The sequence below is a fragment of the Apodemus sylvaticus genome, chromosome 18, assembly GCF_947179515.1.
Source record: "Apodemus sylvaticus chromosome 18, mApoSyl1.1, whole genome shotgun sequence".
Classification (NCBI taxonomy): domain Eukaryota; kingdom Metazoa; phylum Chordata; class Mammalia; order Rodentia; family Muridae; genus Apodemus; species Apodemus sylvaticus.
Window position 1 is genome coordinate 44,210,344 of NC_067489.1, and position 20,439 is coordinate 44,230,782.

General features: G+C 43.8%; 1 protein-coding gene across 7 annotated transcripts in view; it reads left to right on the forward strand.

Moving 5' to 3' along the window:
- Positions 1–20,439, forward strand: part of Irf2 (interferon regulatory factor 2) — a 102,429-nt gene that overhangs the window by 73,902 nt on the left and 8,088 nt on the right. For all 7 annotated transcript variants that reach the window (XM_052162684.1, XM_052162690.1, XM_052162686.1 and 4 more), the window contains 2 exons: positions 2,078–2,195; positions 19,875–20,039. In XM_052162684.1, coding sequence (XP_052018644.1) covers positions 2,078–2,195; positions 19,875–20,039 — 283 coding nt within the window. The remainder of the gene's footprint in view (positions 1–2,077; positions 2,196–19,874; positions 20,040–20,439) is intronic.

The window sequence follows — 20,439 nt, forward strand, 5'->3', positions numbered from 1 at the left end:
ACTGGTAGTTAAACTGTAGACCATGTGAAACACATAGAGGTCTCCGTTGCAAAGGCAGAATAATGGAATTTTCGAATAACGCAAACCTGGCTGTTTTAATACTTTGATAAGAAGTCTAAAATATAGAATGACTTGTAAAAAAAGGAGACAAAACGGGAACACACAGAAGCTGTTCTTCCTTTGTTTAGAATCCTGTACTTAGTTTCTTGGAGAGGAATTGAGGAGATGAGGTGGCATAACGGAACGTGGAACGTGATTGGGAAGAGGAAAATGGACCAGGGGCTGTTGAGAGAGCCGTGGAGAAAAGATGGGGCCACAGTGAGGTGCGCATGCGCAGCAGCTGCAAGAGGAAGGCAAAGTTCTCGCTGTCCTGTGCCTGAGGATGGAGCTTAGGGGAAGGGCTTGAGAGAGGGCCTTGGATTTGTGAAGAACAGTTTTACCGGTGACCTTTAATGGTAGCGAGTGTTATTTAAGAATAAATGTCTTGGCTATATTCATCTCCTTGGAGCTTCCTCTCACCCTGTGGTGTGGTATCCATTACCACTGTCAGCTCCCACGCGACTACAGTGACTCGAGAGGGGATTGAAGGGTTAAATTCAGCCTGTGAGAAGCAGAGGAGGCAGGCTTGGTCACCTGGTCTGATTCCAAAGTCCTCTCCTTAGCACTTCCTCTGGGGCCTTCATTCTGCAGATGGAGGCGAGACAGGACTGTAGGCCTTCCTAAGGTGTGCATGAGAAGGAGGAGGAAGCAAAGGCAGGGCTTTGTGTAGATGTTTGATATAAAGGAAGGAAAACTGGAAAGGTCCCCACACCCTGAGAGAACAAGCCTTCTATCGGAACATAGTAACAATGGGGGAAAATATAAGCTGCTGAGAGTCCTGGGGTCTTCTGGGTATTTGACCTTTCCTGTAGTGGGTAAACCCTACAGTGAGGGCTTTTTGTTTGTTTTGTTTTGCTTAAGCTGAGCTGACCATCAAGGTGATGCCCTCCAGACAGAATCATCAAGGGAGTTTGCCTGAGGATCACGAGGACTGGACGGAGTTTGATCTCAATTCCCCAGTGTGACCAATTGATGAGAATGCCCCGAATGCTTAGAATGCCCAGTACTCCCAACTTTACCCACAGTGCTCCCTGCTTGCAGCCCTCTTTCCACTCTCCTCCTCCAGCTACTTCTTCCATTTTGGATTCCTCTGGAGTTGTCCCAATATGTGACTTTTGTCTGGCTTATTGCTATCTCTGAAACAAATGTAGTCTTACCGGAAGGAAGTCCCCTCATCAGAGTTCTGAGAATCAAGCGTGCTTTAGAACTGGTTTTCTTTGAATGGTCTGTACTCTCAGGGAGAGGAGGGTTCAAGTACACTTGAAGGAAGCACAGATGCAGAGTTAAAACAAGAAAAGAATGTGTTCTCCTTTGTCCTAGTCAATGTCACTGTGTACTTTCTTGGGATGGGCGGGAGACGTTAGCGTGAAGCTGTGGGAGGTGGGATTACCTGTCTGGTGATTGATAGACCAGTGAGAGGCGTCTTCAGCTAAGGTAGTGGCTCATGTTATCATCCGACCACCAGTGCAGTGTGCTCAAGTGGCCGTACCCATCACGATGTAGGTGTGCCCAAGTACTCCCTTCCATCTTCCTCTGAGCTCCCGTCACTGACTCGTCAACTAGGCAGAGATTATTTTAAGAAGTGATTGCAAAAGCAGAGGCCTGCCTTCTCTGCAGGAATCCGGGAGCTGGTTCTCCTGAGTGTTCCCTTGGAGGAGGCTCAGGCTTAGGGACCCATGCAGGGGTTCATGTGACAGTGCCGCAGCTCCGTCCAACCACAGAACAGTCTTCTGTGCCTCTGCAGCTGCAGGTATTTCCAGATGTGCTGAGAACATTTTCTTGAAGGAAAATGAAAGAAACTGAATAGCTAGCTTCCTTAATGTCAGCATGATTTGAAGCGACAGGGGATGCATTTGGGACATGACATGAATGAATGAATAACCCCAGGATTCAACCAATTAGACAGGGGGAGAATTGAAGCTAAGAAGGGGGAGAGGAAGGAGGTGTTCTCAATTCTTTTTTCTTTTCTTCTTCCTAGCAAGAACCAGTTGAGTCATCTTTGGGGCTTAGTAATGGAGTGAGTGGCTTTTCTCCTGAGTATGCGGTCCTGACTTCAGCTATAAAAAATGAAGTGGATAGTACGGTGAACATCATAGGTAAACTGTTTTGACATCTTCTTTTTATACTCACCAGCAGCCTCTGAGGTCTAAACTTTGTAAAAACAGTAATCTCGAAATAACACAGTCAGTAAGAGGAGGTCTTGGAACACGTCCACATCCCAGTTCTATCCCCTAGGTTTTAGGGCTTCGACGATGAGATTAAGGTTTGCAGGGAAGTCAGAACCAAGAAAAGAAGGCCAGGCATTCAGGCTTCCTCTCCCGTGGCTAGTGGTTAGCAGTTCTTCATCAATCACTGTCAGCCGTGTGGACAAAAACATGTCATTTGTTTAACTTGGGAACCAAGGAGAGGAAAGGCTGTGTCTGTGGGTCCCCTCAGCACTGGCCTGGTGTTCATCTGCCCAGAGATGGCACTCATTTTACAGGCCAAGACACTGAGGCACGGAAACATTCTGTCAAAGGACTGACTGGCTCAATAGATTTGCAGGGACCTTTCCACCATCAAAGACGCAGTTCTGGGAGTGAAGTAAATAGAAAACAAGCTGGGCTCTATTCCTATTTTTGTGGGGAACCAGTAAACAGGCAAAGCCGTAGGGAAGCATAGCACCCCCGTTTGTAATCTGTGTTACAAAGGAAGAAAACAGAGGAATATCTAGACCAGGAATAACCTAGAAACCAGATTTTCATGGTAGGGTGGGTGTCCTCAGAAGAGTGACTTTCAGCCATAGAGCCTGTGTGAGGAGCAGCAGGTGACATGGGGGCACATGCAGGATGCTGGCAGGATACTGGGTAGACAAGCATCTGAAGGAACAGAAAGCAGCCGGTGTCGCAGTGTTGGAAGTATGGTGACTGCTCACGACGTCCGCTCAGAGATAGTGGTTCTTTGAAGGCTGTTCCCGGTTGACAGCTTGACCACGTCTGGAATTAACTAAAACCCAAGCAGCTGAGGGATGACTTTTTCTTTATTAAATCATTTAAAGTGAGAGGACCCACTTTTAATCCAGATTGTTTGAGGTGGGACGATCCACCTTTAATCTGGGCCACACCTTCTTCCGGCAGCCAGTATAAAGGATGTGGAAGAAGGAAGATTTTTAGTTTTTTTTGCCTGCTTGCCTTCACCTTCATTGACAATTCCATCCCTTCACTGGCATTAGAGCCTACTTCCTCTGGATTCTAGAGTATACTGAAGACCAGTTGAGACATCCAGGCTTATGGACTGAACAGCTACTGGATTCTTGAACTTTTCATTGGTAGACAGACATTGCCCAACTAGCTAGAACACAGCCTATAAGCCACTCTAAAATCCTCTTTGTATGTGTATATATACAAATATATGTATGTATACAGAATATATATGTGTATATATAGTCTATTGATTCTGTTCTTCTAGAGAACCCAGACTAATAAAGATTTTGTCTCCAGAAATGGTTCTAGAACAACAGAAGTATAATAATGCATTTTTAAAATATCTGGAATAGGCTTTCCAATATGCCAAAACCTACAGTCATTGAAGCCTCTCCTAGAAGTTCCAAGAATATTAAAAGCCCAATGTGTGAGCTGTTTTATAAACTGAAAGAAATAAGTGCATTTGGTTATCCTGATTCTCCAATAGTGAGAGGCCGCAGATTTGGTGACCCTGTATAGAAAACATTTGACAATTTATGGAAAAAACGAGGACCATGACAATTGTTGAGCGCTCCTGGCATCTCTAGATAACTTAACAATGGAAAATAATGAGCTCTAAGATAAAATGAGCCAGCTTCTAGTGTCTCAGGATAGTGTGAAGAACAATGATGTCAGTGATAAAACTGACCTGCTCCAAATGCACATAAACACCCTAAAGATTTCTAAGTGTGCCCTGGAAGAGAACCTTCTCTCTGGCAGCCACTGAGCACAAGTTGCAGAAAACCAAAGCAAAGCCCTCACTGTAAGGTGGACGGAATATCAGTGAAAATTTAAGTCCCAGACTTGGAGGGCGTTGGCCGTTAAAGTAAGGGCAGTAATTGGTACAGAATGGGATCCTGTAACTTGGGATGGAGATATGTGGGAAGACTATATTGAAGCTGAGAACTTTGAACCCTCAGGTTCTCAAGGGTTTACCTTACCAGAGGTTTTCATCTCTCTACCCTCAGCAGATGGATTCATACCAACCCCTCTGAAATATTGCCCTTTTCACCTTTGACCAAAGAAATTAATCCTCCGTTGTCTGCTAAACCAGCAATAACTTTCTCGGAAAGAAAGGCCAGCCAAGACAATACTGGTGTCCCTCAGAGCCCACCAATACTTCCCTCTAGACCTATAATACGACTTAAGGTTAAACTGGTTCCTCATGGGATCTAGAGCGTGTGGATCACAAGGACGGTCACCACATACACTACTAAAGACAAATTTGCTAATCGTTTATGCAGAACTGTAGGAAATATGTGTGGGGTTTTGAGGGTGTGAGATAATGCAGAAGGAACATAAAACTGAGTTTACTGATACAGTCCCTCTGAAGGGAGGCTCTAGGTTTAATATGGAAGTTTGCTTAGTTAAAAGGACCATGAAAAGCCAGGCGGTGGTGGCTCACACCTTTAATCCCAGTACTTGGGAGGCAGAGGCCGGTGGGTTTCTGAGGTTGAGGCCAGCCTGGTCTACAGAGTGAGTTCCAGGACAGCCAGGGCTACACAGAAAAACCCTGTCTCAAAAAAAAAAAGTAACAAAACGATTGTGAAAATTTTGTTTGAATGGTTGGTAAAGCATTTGTCAAAAGATGGCCTAGTGAGAAGAAGTTGGAGATGCCTGATATCCCTTGGCTTAGTGTTGATGAAGAGCTTTTACAACTCAGGGAAATTGCAGCGCTAGAGTGGATATACAATCTTTCACATGGGAAAGCCCAGAAGATGTGTCCTTCGATAATCTTATGCAAGCTGATTGAATTGGTGGGAGGGCCCTGGCACATTTGAAGAGCTTTGTTTCCTTTCCTTGTGTCAAACCTTAGGGTCGGAGACACTACTGCTCAGTTGGATGAATTAAACGCAGTAGGTTTAACTGGGGCACAAAGGGACACTGAATTGCCAGAGGTAAGGTGATCATAGTTATCATAATGGCCAGCATAGACAAAGCAATGTTCATAATGGCCTGACCGATAATGGGGGGGGGGGCGATGCAGATGAAGTAAATTCTATAATGGGATGACTTATGTGGACTTTAGGTGCTGGCTAATTAATATGGTGTTTCCAGGCATGAAGTAGATAGAAAGCCCACTGCATTTGTAGTTACTATGTGTAAGTGGAAAAATTCTCAAACAAATGAAGGAGAGGTTATATTGGATCATAGCAAAAGGCAATTTCAGCCTATAAACCAATTTTCAAACCTGAGCCAGTTTGCAGACCCAGAATCCTTTGAATGAAGGAATGGCCAGGTCCACCTGAGGAAGGACCTTGATAAAATACCTAAGCGTTTTCCTGTTAGTCTTTCTCCACTCCTTCCCCCAGAGTATCATATGGCCTTTTACCAGGGTGACTGTATCCTGGGGGAAAGGAAACAATCAGAATTTCCAGGGTCTATTAGATACTGGTTCTGAATTGATGCTGATTCTGGGAGATCCCAAGAAACATTGTGGCCCTCACTTTAAAGAACGGGCTTATGGAAGTCAGGTGATTAACAGAGTTTTGACTGAAATACAACTAACACACCCCAAGGGGTCCCTGAACTCATCCTGTAGTTCACCTCCCAGGTTCAGAACATGTAATTGGGATAGATCCATTTAGACATTGGTATACTCCTATATTGGTTCCCTGACCTGTGGAGTGAGGGATATTATGGTTGGAAAGGCTAAATGGAAGCCATTGGAGTTGGCTCAACCAGGGAACATAATGAATCAAAGACCATTTCACATAACTGGAGGAATTAAGCAATGAGTGCCACCTTCAAGGACTTGAAAGATGCAGCGATGGAGGTTCCCACCGCATCTCCTTTTAACTTCCTTGTTAATATGGTCAGTGCAGAAGACACATGAATCATGGAGAATGATTAATGAAGACTTAATCAGGTAGTGACTCCTACTTTGCAGCATCTGACCTAGATGTGCATCCTTCCTTGAGCAGATGAACACATCTTCTTGTACATGGTATGCAGCTGTTGATCTATTAAATGCCTTTTTCTCAGTATCTGTCCATAAGGACCATCAGAAGCAGTTTGCCTTCAGTTGGCAAGGCCAGTGATATGCCTTTACAGTTTTACTCAAGGACATAAGAACTGTTCCAACCCCGTGTCATAACTTTGTTCAAAGAGATCTGGATCTTACGTCTCTTCCAAAAAATATCCCATTGGTGTGCTATGTTGATGACGTTATGCTGATTGGACCCAATGAGCAAGAGGCAGCAACCACTTTGTGCTTGGCTGTAACACATTCTCATTAAAGGATGAGAAATAAATACAACCAAAAATTCATGGAGCCCAGCAGTGTGTGTCATATAAAGATATTCCTTCTTGAGTGAAGAATAAGTTATTGCATTTGGCCTCTGCTACCAATAAGAAAGAAGTGCTAAATGTCGGTGACATTTGGTGGGCCTGTTTGGATTCTATTCCTCATGTGGGTGAGTTCCTCCAGCCTGTATTCCAAGTGATTTGGAAAGCTGCTAACTTCGAATGAGGCCTGGAACAGGAGGGGGATCTTCAACAGGTCTAGGCTGCTGTGCAGGCTGCTCTACCCCTTGGACCATATATGATCCAGCAGACTTAGTGATACTGAAGGTATCGATGCTGCTTGGAGCCTTTGGTAGGTCCCTAGAGGTGAATCACAGAAGCGACCTTTGGAATTCTGGAGCAAGGCTCTACCATCATTGGCAGACAACTATTCTCCCTCTGAGAGACAGTTCCTCGCCTGCTGTTGGGCCTTGGTGGAAACTAAATGGATGACAATTGGCCACAAAGTTACCATGCACGCTGAGCTTTCTGTCATGATCTGGGTGTTATCTGACCTATCAAGTCACAAAGCAGGGTGTGTACAGCAGAAATCCATCATCAAATGCAAGTGGTATATATATGACTAGGCCTAGGCAGCCCTGAAGGTGCAGAAATTTCTCAAACACCTAAGGTTTCTTTCTACTCCCGTTACAATGCCGTCTTCTCCCAGCCATGCACATGCAGAATCATGGGATATGTATGCCCTATGATCAGTTGAGTGAAGAGAAGACTAGGGCCTGATTCTACACACTATGTAGATATTGCCCAGAAGTGGACCGCTGCAGCATTACATCCCTGAATGACAGCCCTGTATGACAACCCTGAATGACAACCCTGAATGACATCTCTGAATGACAGCCCTGAATGACAGCCTTGAATGACAGCCCTGAATGACAGCCCTGAATGACAGCCCTGTATGACACCAGTGAGGGTACATCTTCGCAGTGGGCAGAACTTCAGGCAGTGCACATGGTCCTACGGTTTGTTTGAAAGGAAGAATGACCCGATGTGAATTGTCACTGATTCATGGGCTGTGGTGAATGGATTTGCTGGATGGTCAGGGACGTGGAAAAAGCATGGTTGGAAATGTGGTGAAAAAGACATTCAGGGAAGACATATGTGGATAGATCTCTCTACATGAGGAAGGGTGTGAAGTTACTTGTGCCCCACGTAAATGATCTTCGAAAGGTGACTTTAGCAGAGGAAGATTTCAGTCATCAAGTCTGTAGGATCACCCGTCCTGTGGACAGGCAGTTTCTTTCCCCAGCCATCCCAATCTTTGCCCAATGGGCCCATGAACAAAGATGGAGGCCATGCATGGGCTCGACAAAGACTTCTACACGCTAACTTTGACCTGGCTACAGCTGCTGCTCAGTGCCAGATCTACCAACATCAGAAACCAACACAGAGTCCCACACATTACACCATTCCCTGGGGTGACCAGCTAGTGACCTGGTGGCAGGTTGGCTATATTGGACCGTTTCCTCTGTGGAAAAGACAATGCTTGTTCTTAACAGAGTAGTTACTTATTATGGTTATGGGTTGGTTTTTTTCTTCATGTAATGCTTCTGTCAAAACTACGATCCATGGATTTACAGAATGCCTTAGTTATCCACCATCACAGTATTCCACACAGAATTGCTACTAATCAAGGAATTTAACTTTACAGTCAGAGAAATGTGATAGTGGTGCCACAATTGTGGTCCACTGGTCTTACCGTGTTTCCTACCATTCTGAAGCGGCTAGCCTGATAGAAAGATGGAATGGCCTTTTGAAAACACAGTTATAGCACTAATTAGGTAACAGAAGCCTGAAGGACTGGGTAGGGTTTCCCAGAGGTGCTATATGCTTTGAATTAACATCTAAGATATGGTACAATTTTCCCATAGCCAGGATTCAGGCATCAGGGGGTGGAAAAGGTAGTTCTACTCACTATCACCCCTAGTGACAATTTTTGTTTTCTGTTCCCATGGCCTTAAGTTCTTCTGGCCTAGAAATCTGGGTTGCAGGTAGGAGAGAGCTCCCTCCAGGAGCCACACCAAACATTCCACTGAGCTGAATGCTCAGACTCCCTTCTGCCTCCTTAGGGTTTCTGATGCCCTTAAGCCAAGGCTAAGGAAGGAATAACATTGTTAGGAGGGGTGATTGATCCAGATTACCATGGGGAAATTGGATTGCTTCTACACAATGGAGGTAAGAAGGATTATGTCTGGAGTGCAGGAGATCCTTTAGGGCATCTCTTGTGCGACGACATCCTGTTATTAAAGTCAATAGGAAACTACAATAACTTAATGCAGGTAGGATGACAAAGGGCACAGACCCTTCAGGAATGAAAGTATGGGTCACTCCTCCAGGAAAAGGGCCAAGACCTGGTGTGGCTCTTACCAAGGGTGGAGGAAATACAGAATGGGTAGTAGAGGAAGGTAGTTATAAATACCTGCTAAGGCCACGTGACCAGTTGCAGAAATGAGGATTATAATATACATGAGCATTTCTGTCAGGTTTTGTTAGGAATGCATTTGTGCAGATATCTGGGTTTTCTTTCCTTGATTTCTTTATCATGTAATTTAGCATCAATTAAGAAAATATCAGTGGTCATTGTATTTAAGTTCTGAGATACCAAAAGAATGTCCATTAAGGCACATTGCTACCTATTGCAAAATACTTTAATAAATGTTAGTACATAATTACTCACTTTATAATAATACTTAACATATTATGTCTAAAACAAAATATTATTTACCTTTAAAAAATAATGTATAAATTTATCTTTAATCAAAATCATTTGATTATACTTTTATTATTAAAATAATTTTTAAATTTAAATATATTTTGATCATATTTATTCCATTCCCAAGTCTTTTCAGATCCTGTGTTTGTGGTTATATAAGGGATAAGTATATCATAATTATGACCTGGTTAAATATATATTTGCAATTATATGTATCATAGTCATATCATGTTAGGTATAATTATGACCTGGTTATTGTTTTCATTTGGAAATTAAGCATGGCAGAAGGAGATATGATTTCATGTCAGGTTGACAAGGGATGGATTTTTGATGGTTATTCTTGGTTTTCAACTTGACTATGTCTGAAATGAACCAAAACCAAGAGTCTGGGTACATTGTGAGAGTTTTTTACTTAATAAATTTGAAGTGGGAAGATCCATTTTTAATCTGAATTTCTGATGTGGAATGATACACCTAATCCAGCAATTTTGAAGTGGGAAGTTTCACCTCTAATCTCGGCTTCTTCTGCTGCCAGCCCGTATAAGGGAGTGGATGAAGGAAGAAGATTCGTTGCTTTCTGCCTGCTTGCCCTCACTCTTGCTGGCAACCCCATCCCTTCACTGGCATTACAGACCACTTCTTTGGTATTGGTATATACAGTATGCTATATGCTGTAGATCAGTTGAGATAGTCAGCCTCGTGGGCTAAACAACTACTGGACTCTTGGATTTTCTGTTAGTAGATAGCTATTGTTGGACTATCTGAACCACAGCCTATAGGCCACTCCAAGACACACACACACACACACACACACACACACACACACACACACACACAATTCTGTTCCTCTAGAGAACCATGATTAATAGAAGTAGGCAAGGACTTAGTAGATTATGGTAAGAAAGTTGGATTTTACTCAGATTATTGGGAAGGTGTTTAAAATTAGGATTTGGGGGCTGGAAAGTTGTGTCAGCAGTTAAGAGCTCTAGCTGCTCTTTCAGTGGATTAGAGTTTGGTTCCTAGTGTGAATTCTGGCCTCTGTGGGTACCTGCAAACAAATATGCACGCATATGGATAGACAGACCGACAGACACACACACAAATAAACGAAAATATTTTTTTTTACATTGAAGCATAATATAGACCCATTAAATGCCCCAAAGCAGGCATTATGCCTTCAGGTCTTCAGACAAGTGGGTGTCAGATAGTGAATTACTTCCCAGTCCCATCCTGCTGAGAAACCGTGATGAACAGACTCTGGGTGCACCTTGCAAAGGCAGAGGCCTGGCAGTGAACTTAGCTCGAATATGCACACAGAATCCAGAGCTGAGGCTTCGTGGTCAAGGGACACTTACTGATCCACAAAACTTCTGGCCTTCTGATGTTACTAAGAACTTGAAAGAACCAACAAAGATACACCAAGCCTCTCAAATAGGTAGTTTTCTGTCAAATTCCTGGTTGCACACTGACTGACAGGAGACCCCAGCCAGAAACTCAGTACCCAATCATCCCCCTTGATTTTGGAGATTCACCCCTCTTTTGGAGGTATCCCCTCTTTCCTGTCTCCTGCCCCTGTGGAAGTAGATCCGTTTCTGTCTCTTATGGGGAACCAGTTAGCTTTCTTACTAGGCAGGCTTGGAGTATTTACATATGCCTCTTGGAGCCCTTAAAAAAATCCGCCCCCCCAAACTCCAGGCTCAATTTCTTAAGACTTACCTCCCTTTGAATGTGTTGGATGATTCTGGAGTTTCCCTTCATTTATTAGGTGAAGTAAGCCTCAAATGATCTGCCAAACCAAAGCTAGGGTTGTACCGTGCTTTTCCGTGATCGTTTGTAACGCCACTTACCTGCTTATAATTGACAAGTGGTAATTATGAATTTATAAAGGATGCCGAATGATGTTGTGATCGATGTGCACACAGTAGGGACAATTAATTCATTGTGCTACTGAAAGCATCTGCCACCACATCAACATTTTTTGGGGAAGCGTTGCTCTGGCCAACGTGTGAGGCAGCACTTTCCAGCCCCATTGTGCTTTTTGATAGAAAGGAACCGCACCCTTTGATAAGGCAGCGATCACCAGAAACAAGGGGCATTGATTATTCAACACTGATGGGCATGCAGCTACCTAAAGTGACCAGACACAGGACAATTAGGAAATGATCTCATTTCTCTTAATTTTACCTACTCAAAACGCACCTTGGAGGACTTTCCTTTCTGGCAATTTCTTCCAATTTGATCAGCCTTCTGTAAAGCAAAGATCAAATTTCAGGGGCCTTTTAATCTTTCCATTTTCTTCTGTTTCTGAGTTGCTGGGGAGTGAGTGAATCCAGGACCTTGTGTATGTTAGACAAACACTCCAGTACTGAATTATACAACTTTAGCTTTAAGGAGTGTTTGTTGTTGTTATTGTTGTTGTTGTTGTTGTTGTGTTTGTTTTAAGCTAAGTCTCAACATCCAGGGACAGGTTAGTCCACAGGAAACAAAAGAAAAATACAATATGTTGTATTTTTCGGAAGCTTGGGTCACACAGGCAGGATAGTCACCATCTGCTAAGCAGGGGCCGTAGTGGTGGGGCTTGGCTGTTGTTTTGCCAGAGTTATGAAGTTTTATAACTTCACCTCCACCTGTTGATAATTAACTATCAGGTGCCCCACCCTCATCCTGTGCCCTCTGCGTCTCCCTCTGTTTCTGATACTGTTTATAGTCAGACTTTGCCCCCCACCTGAGCTCTGATTACACTCTCCCCTCTTCCTGCTCATTCTGTCACATGGTGATTTTTTTTTAAGTGCCCCTAGTACCGTGTTACCATTGCCTCCAACACAAAACATGCTGGAGTCTCCTTCATGTGTGGCGTCACCTGTCCCTGCCTATCGTGTTGGCCCATCATGTCCAGACCTGCATTTGAGCTTGAGCAAGCCTGAACAACCTGACAGTGTGTGGCAAGCTGTAGAGGAAGAGATTGGTGGGAGACCTAAGGACCAAGCACCACACCTAGGTTCTCACTTCCGGCTGGCCTAGAACATTGTGCTCATGTTTTTGCTTCCAGAACATTGACCCCTGAGGTGCTGATTAACCCTGCAGAGTTTTACTAGGAGACCTGTGTGCTTTGCTCTATGCAATAGCATAGACTCTGGTTGATGAGTCCCCTCTACATCAGCTAAACTGTTGCTTCTTCTTACTCCTGGCTCAACTACTTGAGGTAGGAGTAGCCTACTGCTACTACTAGCCAGATTCTAACCCTGATGCTAAATAACCCAGACAACTGACCCAGGGTAGGACTCAGCCCTGGCCTTGTGTTCCTAACTACACCATGACTGTTTCTCTCCCAACCTAGCAGTGGCTGGTATTTTACAAAAATGATTACTGTATTTGATAGAGATGGGGCACTAGATTAGTTCTCGGTGGACTTAGATTCTAGACCTACTTTTACAGTGTTTGATTCGTACCTCTTAAAATCTGTGTGTCTTAGGGTTTCTATTGCTTTGAAGACATGAGGCAAATGGCAACTAATTGGGGATGGCTTACAGTTCAGACACTTAGCACACAGTCGTCATGGCGGGAAACATGGCGGCATGTAGGCAGACATGGTGCTAGAGGTAGCTGAGAGGTTTACATCTGGATGGCAGGCAGCAGGAAGAGACTCGAGCCACTGGGCCTGCCTTGAGCTTCTGAGACCACACCCCCACCAGTGACACATGTCCTCCAATAGCCACACCTACTTCAAGAAGGCCACACCCCCTAACAGTGCCCTATGAGTCTGTGGAGGCCATCTTTATTTAAGCCACTACACAGTGTACATGTGAATTGGAAGCAGCACATGCTTTAGTATCTGTAAAAGGGAGAGTACAATATTATATAAAATGAAGGTGATGATCGTGAGTTTACTTACTCCATGGAGTCGTGAGGATCAAATAAAGCAGGTAGTTGATCACGCTCTGTTTAGAAGGGGTATAGATGATTGCATTTCCAGAGTAGGTGAAGTGTGTCCCTTTAGGCTGTATCAGCAGGGCCTGTATTAGCAGTTTTAGCCCTCAAACCATCTAACACATTTCTTCCTATAGTGTGATGATGATCGTCTGGTTTTTATATACACAGCCAGTAAGTTCATTGCCTGGTCCTGTAGCTACCTGGTAACCCCAGCAATTTACCTCACCCCAGCCTTTCGGCCTTTTAAACTGTAAAATGATAGGACCAGTCCTCCTCAAGGGCCTTTCTGTTTTCAATAGTCCCTGCTTTAAAGCAATTTGTCTGAAGGCTGAGGGCAAGCAGCTTTCTCAGTCAGGGCCTTGCACCAACTCAACAATTGTTAATAAAGCAAGAATGACCTTTTGAGCAGTCAAACCGGTCTGTCCATCGCTAACTGGCTATGAATAATATGGTTGGGATTCTTAGGGACTAGACTTAGTTAGATAAGGTTATGTTCCCGGGGTGACTTTGCATGAGGGGCTCACCCTTCTGAGCTGGACCAGCTTGGTAGATTTCTTGCTTGCTGACCCAGTTGAGAATTTTTGGCACCAAACAGGAAGCTGTTGCGAAGAAATTTCATTGTTGGCCATGGGTCCAAGATTCATTAGGGTGAGATTTGAAAGGTTTTGTCTCAAAAGGGCTTAGTGAGCAAGAACAGTGGAGTTTGAACTAGCTGGGTTGCTTTTATTTAGGGAGTCCTTGCCACAGAGGACTTGAATTTGGACTCAAAGTAAAGCTGTTCTTAAATCCTGTCAAATTCTAGCCAGACGGCCTTTGCTTTCCTAGGGTCGGGAGGCTTTTTAGAGGGTGTGCTCAGAAAGTTGGATTTTATTGCTGTTTTTCAGTCAGGGTTACTCATTATCTAACACCTAGAGGTGTGCCATCGAAAGAGGCAAATAAATGACTGATAGCACCTACGCACACCCACAGAGCTTCTCAGATATGGGGGTTCCCCTGTTTCTATGGAGGGCCTGTCATTGAGAGTTGGGGCATCTCCAAAGGGCTCTCATCAGTGAGTGGATAGAGAACCTTACTTTCTTCCCCAAACAACACAGATCTCTGAGGGAAGTTTGCCCATAGAGATCTAGTATCTGTCCAGAAGGCAGAAACTTAGCTCTCTTTCCTAGTAGTATCTAGTGTTTAGGATCCATTAATAATTTAAACAGCTACTTGTCTGTCTGTGTTTTCTCTCAAGTCACAGACGTTAAATGAAATAGGGGACAAAATTAATTCCTTTTAGGTGTATAATCCAACATTCTACCACTGAGTTATACGTCCAGCCCCAGGATTCTCCCACGAGTTCAGACAAATGCATTCGGTTCTATAACTGCTGCCAAGCAGCAGCCAGACAGAATGCTTTCATCAACCAGGAAGGCTTTTGCCCCTAACTTTTCATAGCAGCATAGTCTCTTGCATCTTTTTCACTCTGGAAAATTTAAATGAGCCCACTCACTGCAAGTCTTGACATTTGCTAGAAAGCGTTGATAGGCATGCCCCGCCTTTGCAAGTTGTTCTGAACTAACTCCTCGAAGACTCCTTGCAGCTGCCTGTCTGGATCCCACCACTAATCATCTGACGAGAAGTCATTGAGCTCTTTGCTGGTGCCAGCCATGAGCATGGGCCATGATGGAGTTCAGGAAGTGCTGAGAGCATTTCTCGGCTCTTGGGAGATACTGGGCATCCAAGTGAAAGGTCAAGTAAAGATGTTTAGCGTTCACTAGAAACTGTGGCAGAAAATCTAGGTGTGCTACAAGCTCCTGCCGTTTGGGCTGAGCTCCATCTCTAGGGTGTGAGAGATGCTTAGGGGAAGGTCACGTGAATCTGTGGGTCAGCCTCAGGAAGGGTGCTAGGAAACAGGGCCTTCTGAGCAGTAGCCCTAGCTCACTCAGTTTCTTCTAGTCTTATCTCATTGAAGCCTTTGGTTTTCTAGCTGGGAAAAAAATACTTGTCTCCCTCAGTGCAGATGTCCCTTTTATTTAGTCCCTTGCTTTTTGCCTTTCTGTTTTCCCTGTCTTCTGTTTCCTCCCTAGGTATTTATTTGTTGGCCTGCTGCCCTCTAGACTTCTTACAGACCTGATCCTTGTCTCCATAGCGTCCTCCCTGCCCCTGCCAGGACCAGACAGCAGCGTCTGTGCTGAGCAGGCGCTCCACCTGTCTGGGTAGCTTGAGTAACTAAGCTGGCCATTGTGAGGAAGAGAACAGAGAGAAAGAACAAAAGGACAGATGCAATGGACACCTGAGCTGCTGCGCCATTGTTGATAGTCTTAGCCAGCTTCCTGTCGCTGTTCTGTTTGGAATGACAGCATGAGGAGGATAGAGCTTTGGGGCACTGCAGTGGAAGGGGCTTTGATTTAATAACGTTATTGTATGATCCTCATTCCATTGACTGTATGCTTCATGCATCTACATGCAATCACACATACACGTGCATGAACACACTCATACACACAAACACATGCACTGTATATACACAAACACACACACAAAAGCCTACATAGACATACATACATGTAAACATACACACAAATACATACATGCATATACACACATACATACAAAAATACATATATATACATAAACAAAAATATACACATACATACAAAACACATAATACACATTCATATACATACAAATACACAATACATATAAAAGACATGCATATATACACATATATATACACACATACACGTACATGGAAACATACATACACACAAACACACACATATATGCATACATACAAAAGACATATACACACATACACATACAAATACACACATATACACAAATATATGTGCATATAAAACACACACAAACATGCACATAGACACATACATACAAAAGACATATACATACAGACACATACATATACACGCATGCACACTTACATAAACATACACACACACATCCCTCTGCTTGTTTTTTCTTGTCACCTACCTACTTTGTAGGACTTTCAGTAGGATAAGACTTGGTCTTACTGGCATTTTCTCTGTTCCTGTTCCCCTTTTGTTCCCTCTGCTTGAGGAAGGGGCAGAGGAAACCCCTGAGTTGGGTGTCACTCAGAGTCTAGTGAATTACACAACTCATGTCCCACCCCCAGCCCTGACCCCAACACGGTGCACCAAAGCATAAAATAAGACTTTGGGTCTCTGCCTCCATGTATGGTTTCTCTTTCTTCTCTTTAATTGTTTCACTATAATGAAAGAGAAGCAAACAGTATCCAGTTTCCTTCCATTGTGTGCCCCACACTCAGATGCTCTCACACCATCGCATGGCCGCCTTTCCCAACCTCACTTTACTAAAGATCCTGTGAATTCTCACCATCTCTGAAGCTTTCCAGAGTAGAAACCAGACAATAATATCTTCACCGTCCTCCTAAAGCAGTTAGAACGAAAAGTTACTCAAACCTTCTGTTTACTCAAACTCTCCAGCCTGGGCTAGAGAGATGTACTTCCAGAGAACCTCAGGTCAAGTCTCTGCATCCATGCTGGGAGGCTCACAAATGCCTTACAAAGTTCAGGGCATCTGATGCCTTCTTCTGGCCTCTGCAGAAACTCATACCACACACACACACACACACACACACACACACACACACGAGAGCATATTTATCTATGACAGTATCTTACTATGTAGCCCTGATTGGCCTGGAACTCACTCTATAGATCAGCTGGCCTAGAACTCAGAGATCTTCCTGTGCCTACCTCTCAAGCGCTGGGATTAAAGGTCTACACCACCAAGCCCAGAAGATATAAATGTTTAAAAAATGCTGGGGCTGAAGAGATGGCTCAGTGTAAGAGGGTGTTCTACTCTTGCAGAGGACCTGAGTTCAGCTCTGAACACCCATGTTATACAGCTCACAACTGCCATATGAAGCCTCTAGCTACTGATGGTACTTACACTCACATGCACACATGCAGTTAGTCATCAAATCAATCTTTAAAAGTGTTCTAAACATTATGGATAATCTGTCAGCCAGAGAGATGATTTGAGTGGCTGAAACCAGAACCGCTGACAGTCAATAACTTCCAGGGAGACTGGAGTGTGGCCTCTTTTGGCAAAAACTGAGCATTTCGCAGTTGGAGAGGATAGGGATAGGGCAGTTGGAGAGGAACAGAGCATGCACAGAACCACACTGTGAGCCCATGGGGAAGTCTTTCTGTCTCTCTGTGAGCCAGTTCCTTTGTCAATATCAGGATACTAATGCTTCATTCTGATGACAGAAATGTTAAAACAACCTCCCAGTGCCTAAGTACAATGCTGATTATGGCCGCCTCGTGCTTTGAGGACCTTTGGAAAATGTGTTAACACCCTGCTTTCTTCTCTTTGACTAATTGCAGTCAATTTCCAGAAACATTCAATCTGCTGCCAGCAAGAGTATACGCTTGCTCAGTTTCCTTTAAATTTAGAACATAGCACCAGAGTCATTGAAATTAAAGATACAGTGGATTTTCACCATTTACCTAGAAGAATGGTCAAAATAAAAAAAAAATGCTAGCCACATCAGATGCTGGCAAGGATGTAGACAAATTAGATCATGCTGACACGGCTGGGGAGAATGTGAAACATGCAGCCTCCCTGGGAAATAGTTTGGCTGGTTCTCATGTAGCTAAACATGGAATTTCCGTATGAGCCAGCAATTACACTCTCCGATGTTTATCCCAGAGAAGTGGAAACATGTTTATGGAAAACTTGAACACAAATGTTCACAGGAACCTTGTCTGTACGAGGCAAAGACTGGTATCCACCCAAGCATCCTTCAATGGGCGGGCGGCTAGTTAAACAGATGGAATATGTTCTCCAACAGTCTGCAGTAGTTGAATAGCAGAATATGTACACCAGCAATAGAGAGCCAGCTATGGCTACACACAGCTTGGTGGCTCACTGGGGAATTATGTTAAGTGCAAAAAGCCAAGCTGAGTGGATTGCTGTGAAGATCTGTCTGTATAACATCTTCGAGATGACGGAAGTTACCGAAAAGTGGACCAGGTTGTCGACTGCCAGGGACAAGGGACAGGAGGTGTCTGGGAGGGTATTAAAGAAGGGTAGTTAAAGTTACAGAGCTACAATGGCACCTGTGGTCATGAAGTCAGTTTTCTAGCTGTGGTGGTGGTCGGTACGTGAAACTTTATATGTGATAGAATTATAAGGAGGTACACACACTCACCATACACCTAGGAATCCAGGTAGAGATGAGGCAGTCTGACCAAGATGGTGGATTGTCAGTCTTGTGGTGGAGATACTGGATTCACAAAGTGTTGCCTGAAGCAAACTGGGTAAAGGTTCCAGACAGTATCTTTTTTTTTTTAATTGATTCTTATAACCATATAAATTTCTTACTGTCTGTAAATAAAAATGTTATTTTAGTTTATTTACCTCTTATTATTTAATTATATATACACAAATATATACTAAATATGCCTCTCTGAGTCCATTTAGTGTTGCTTGTGTGTGTGTGTGTGTGTGTGTGTGTGTGTGTGTGTGTGTGTGTGTGTGTGTGTGTTTAGGGATGACCACTTTGGACTGGATAACCAGTTAGGTGAGAAAACTGATTCCCCCTCTCTGAGTAGTCATTAATTACCTAGAGGTGAGGACCACATAAGATTTCCACCATCTACAGTGTTGGATCACCTGTTATTCTGTTCAGAGCTTCTTTAGTTAACCATATTATTGAGATTTCATAGGTGCAACTTTCCTGTCTTCTATAAAAGAACCCATCTCACAGCAGATGCCACAGTCCTCTGCCTCTCACAGTCTTGCTGCCCTCTCTTCTGTGATGTTGCCTGAGCCTTGGTGTAGGGCTGGGTGGTAGATGGACCAGTTGAGTCTGGGTATTTCACGGTGTAGGGCTGGGTGCTAGATGGACCAGTTGAGTCTGGGTATTTCACCGACATTTGTTCTTTTCACCAAACTGAAGATTTGAATTAAAAAAAAAAATAGAAGCTGTTTCAGACCAAGCTTAATTAGATTCACCTTATCAGTGTTTGGGCAGGTAATGCTATTACCATTTGTTAGAATCAAGGAACCGATTCATTGGTCTGGTGTTTTGGACAGTCGGTTATGTTCAGATCCGGAAGAAAGTATGAGCAGAACTTTCCCTTTCCATTCAGCCAAAAATGGCTCAGTGAGTGGATTGATGTGTCTTCGCCTTCCTGTAAAGGTTTGATGGTGTCTGTCTGAGCTACAGAATTCTGAAAATAAGCCTAGTATCTTCCTGTAGAACACAAGCAGAGAAGAGAAGTAGGTTGTGTGTCAAGCATTAGGATATCTGGCCTGAGATTTGGTCGAGATGCAGCCCGAGGTCTTAGCTATGACCAGGTTGAGTTTGAGACTCGGGACATTGTCCCCAGGATGGACCACCAACAAGCATGCTGGGGACACACCTGGGCCAACCCATTTCAGGTTATCAACACAGAACTCAAGCTTGGTTTTCAGTTTCCTGACAGGTGGCATGGGGAGGTCTGAAGTCTGAACCCAAATTGGGAGCAGGCCTGAGCTGGGGAAGGTTGTCTGCTTTGGGAGTGTGATGTAATCATGATGTCTGAGGGATGATGGTCTCCTGTCCTTTTAAGTTGTAGGACAGTCCCATCTGGACAGCAACATCGAAGATCAAGAGATCGTCACTAACCCACCAGACATCTGTCAGGTTGTAGAAGTGACCACTGAGAGTGATGACCAGCCAGTCAGCATGAGTGAACTCTACCCTTTACAGATTTCTCCTGTGTCTTCCTATGCAGGTAAGGGGCTGAGGCCGGGGGTGACTTGGAGACTGAATGGGGAACAGACCACAAGTCTAGCATCATCCTATTTCGCCACACCACAGGAGATCTCTGTTCTGTATTAGAATTATTACTATGGAATTATTCTTACTCTTATGTTCTTGACAATGTCTTGGGACACGTTTGTTAAAAGATGTATTCATGGCATTCCTTTACTAGACTGCCCATGATATGGACTACCAATAACATTTCCTGGGATAAATGCCTCCTTGTCATCATAAACATACAACAAATGATATACTGAGAACTAACAAGGACCAAAAAAGCACTGGCACACATGAGTTAAAATCCACTCCACTAATCCATTTGTGGATTTGTCAGGCAGAGTGGTTTGATGGAATATTGATTTTATTTAGGC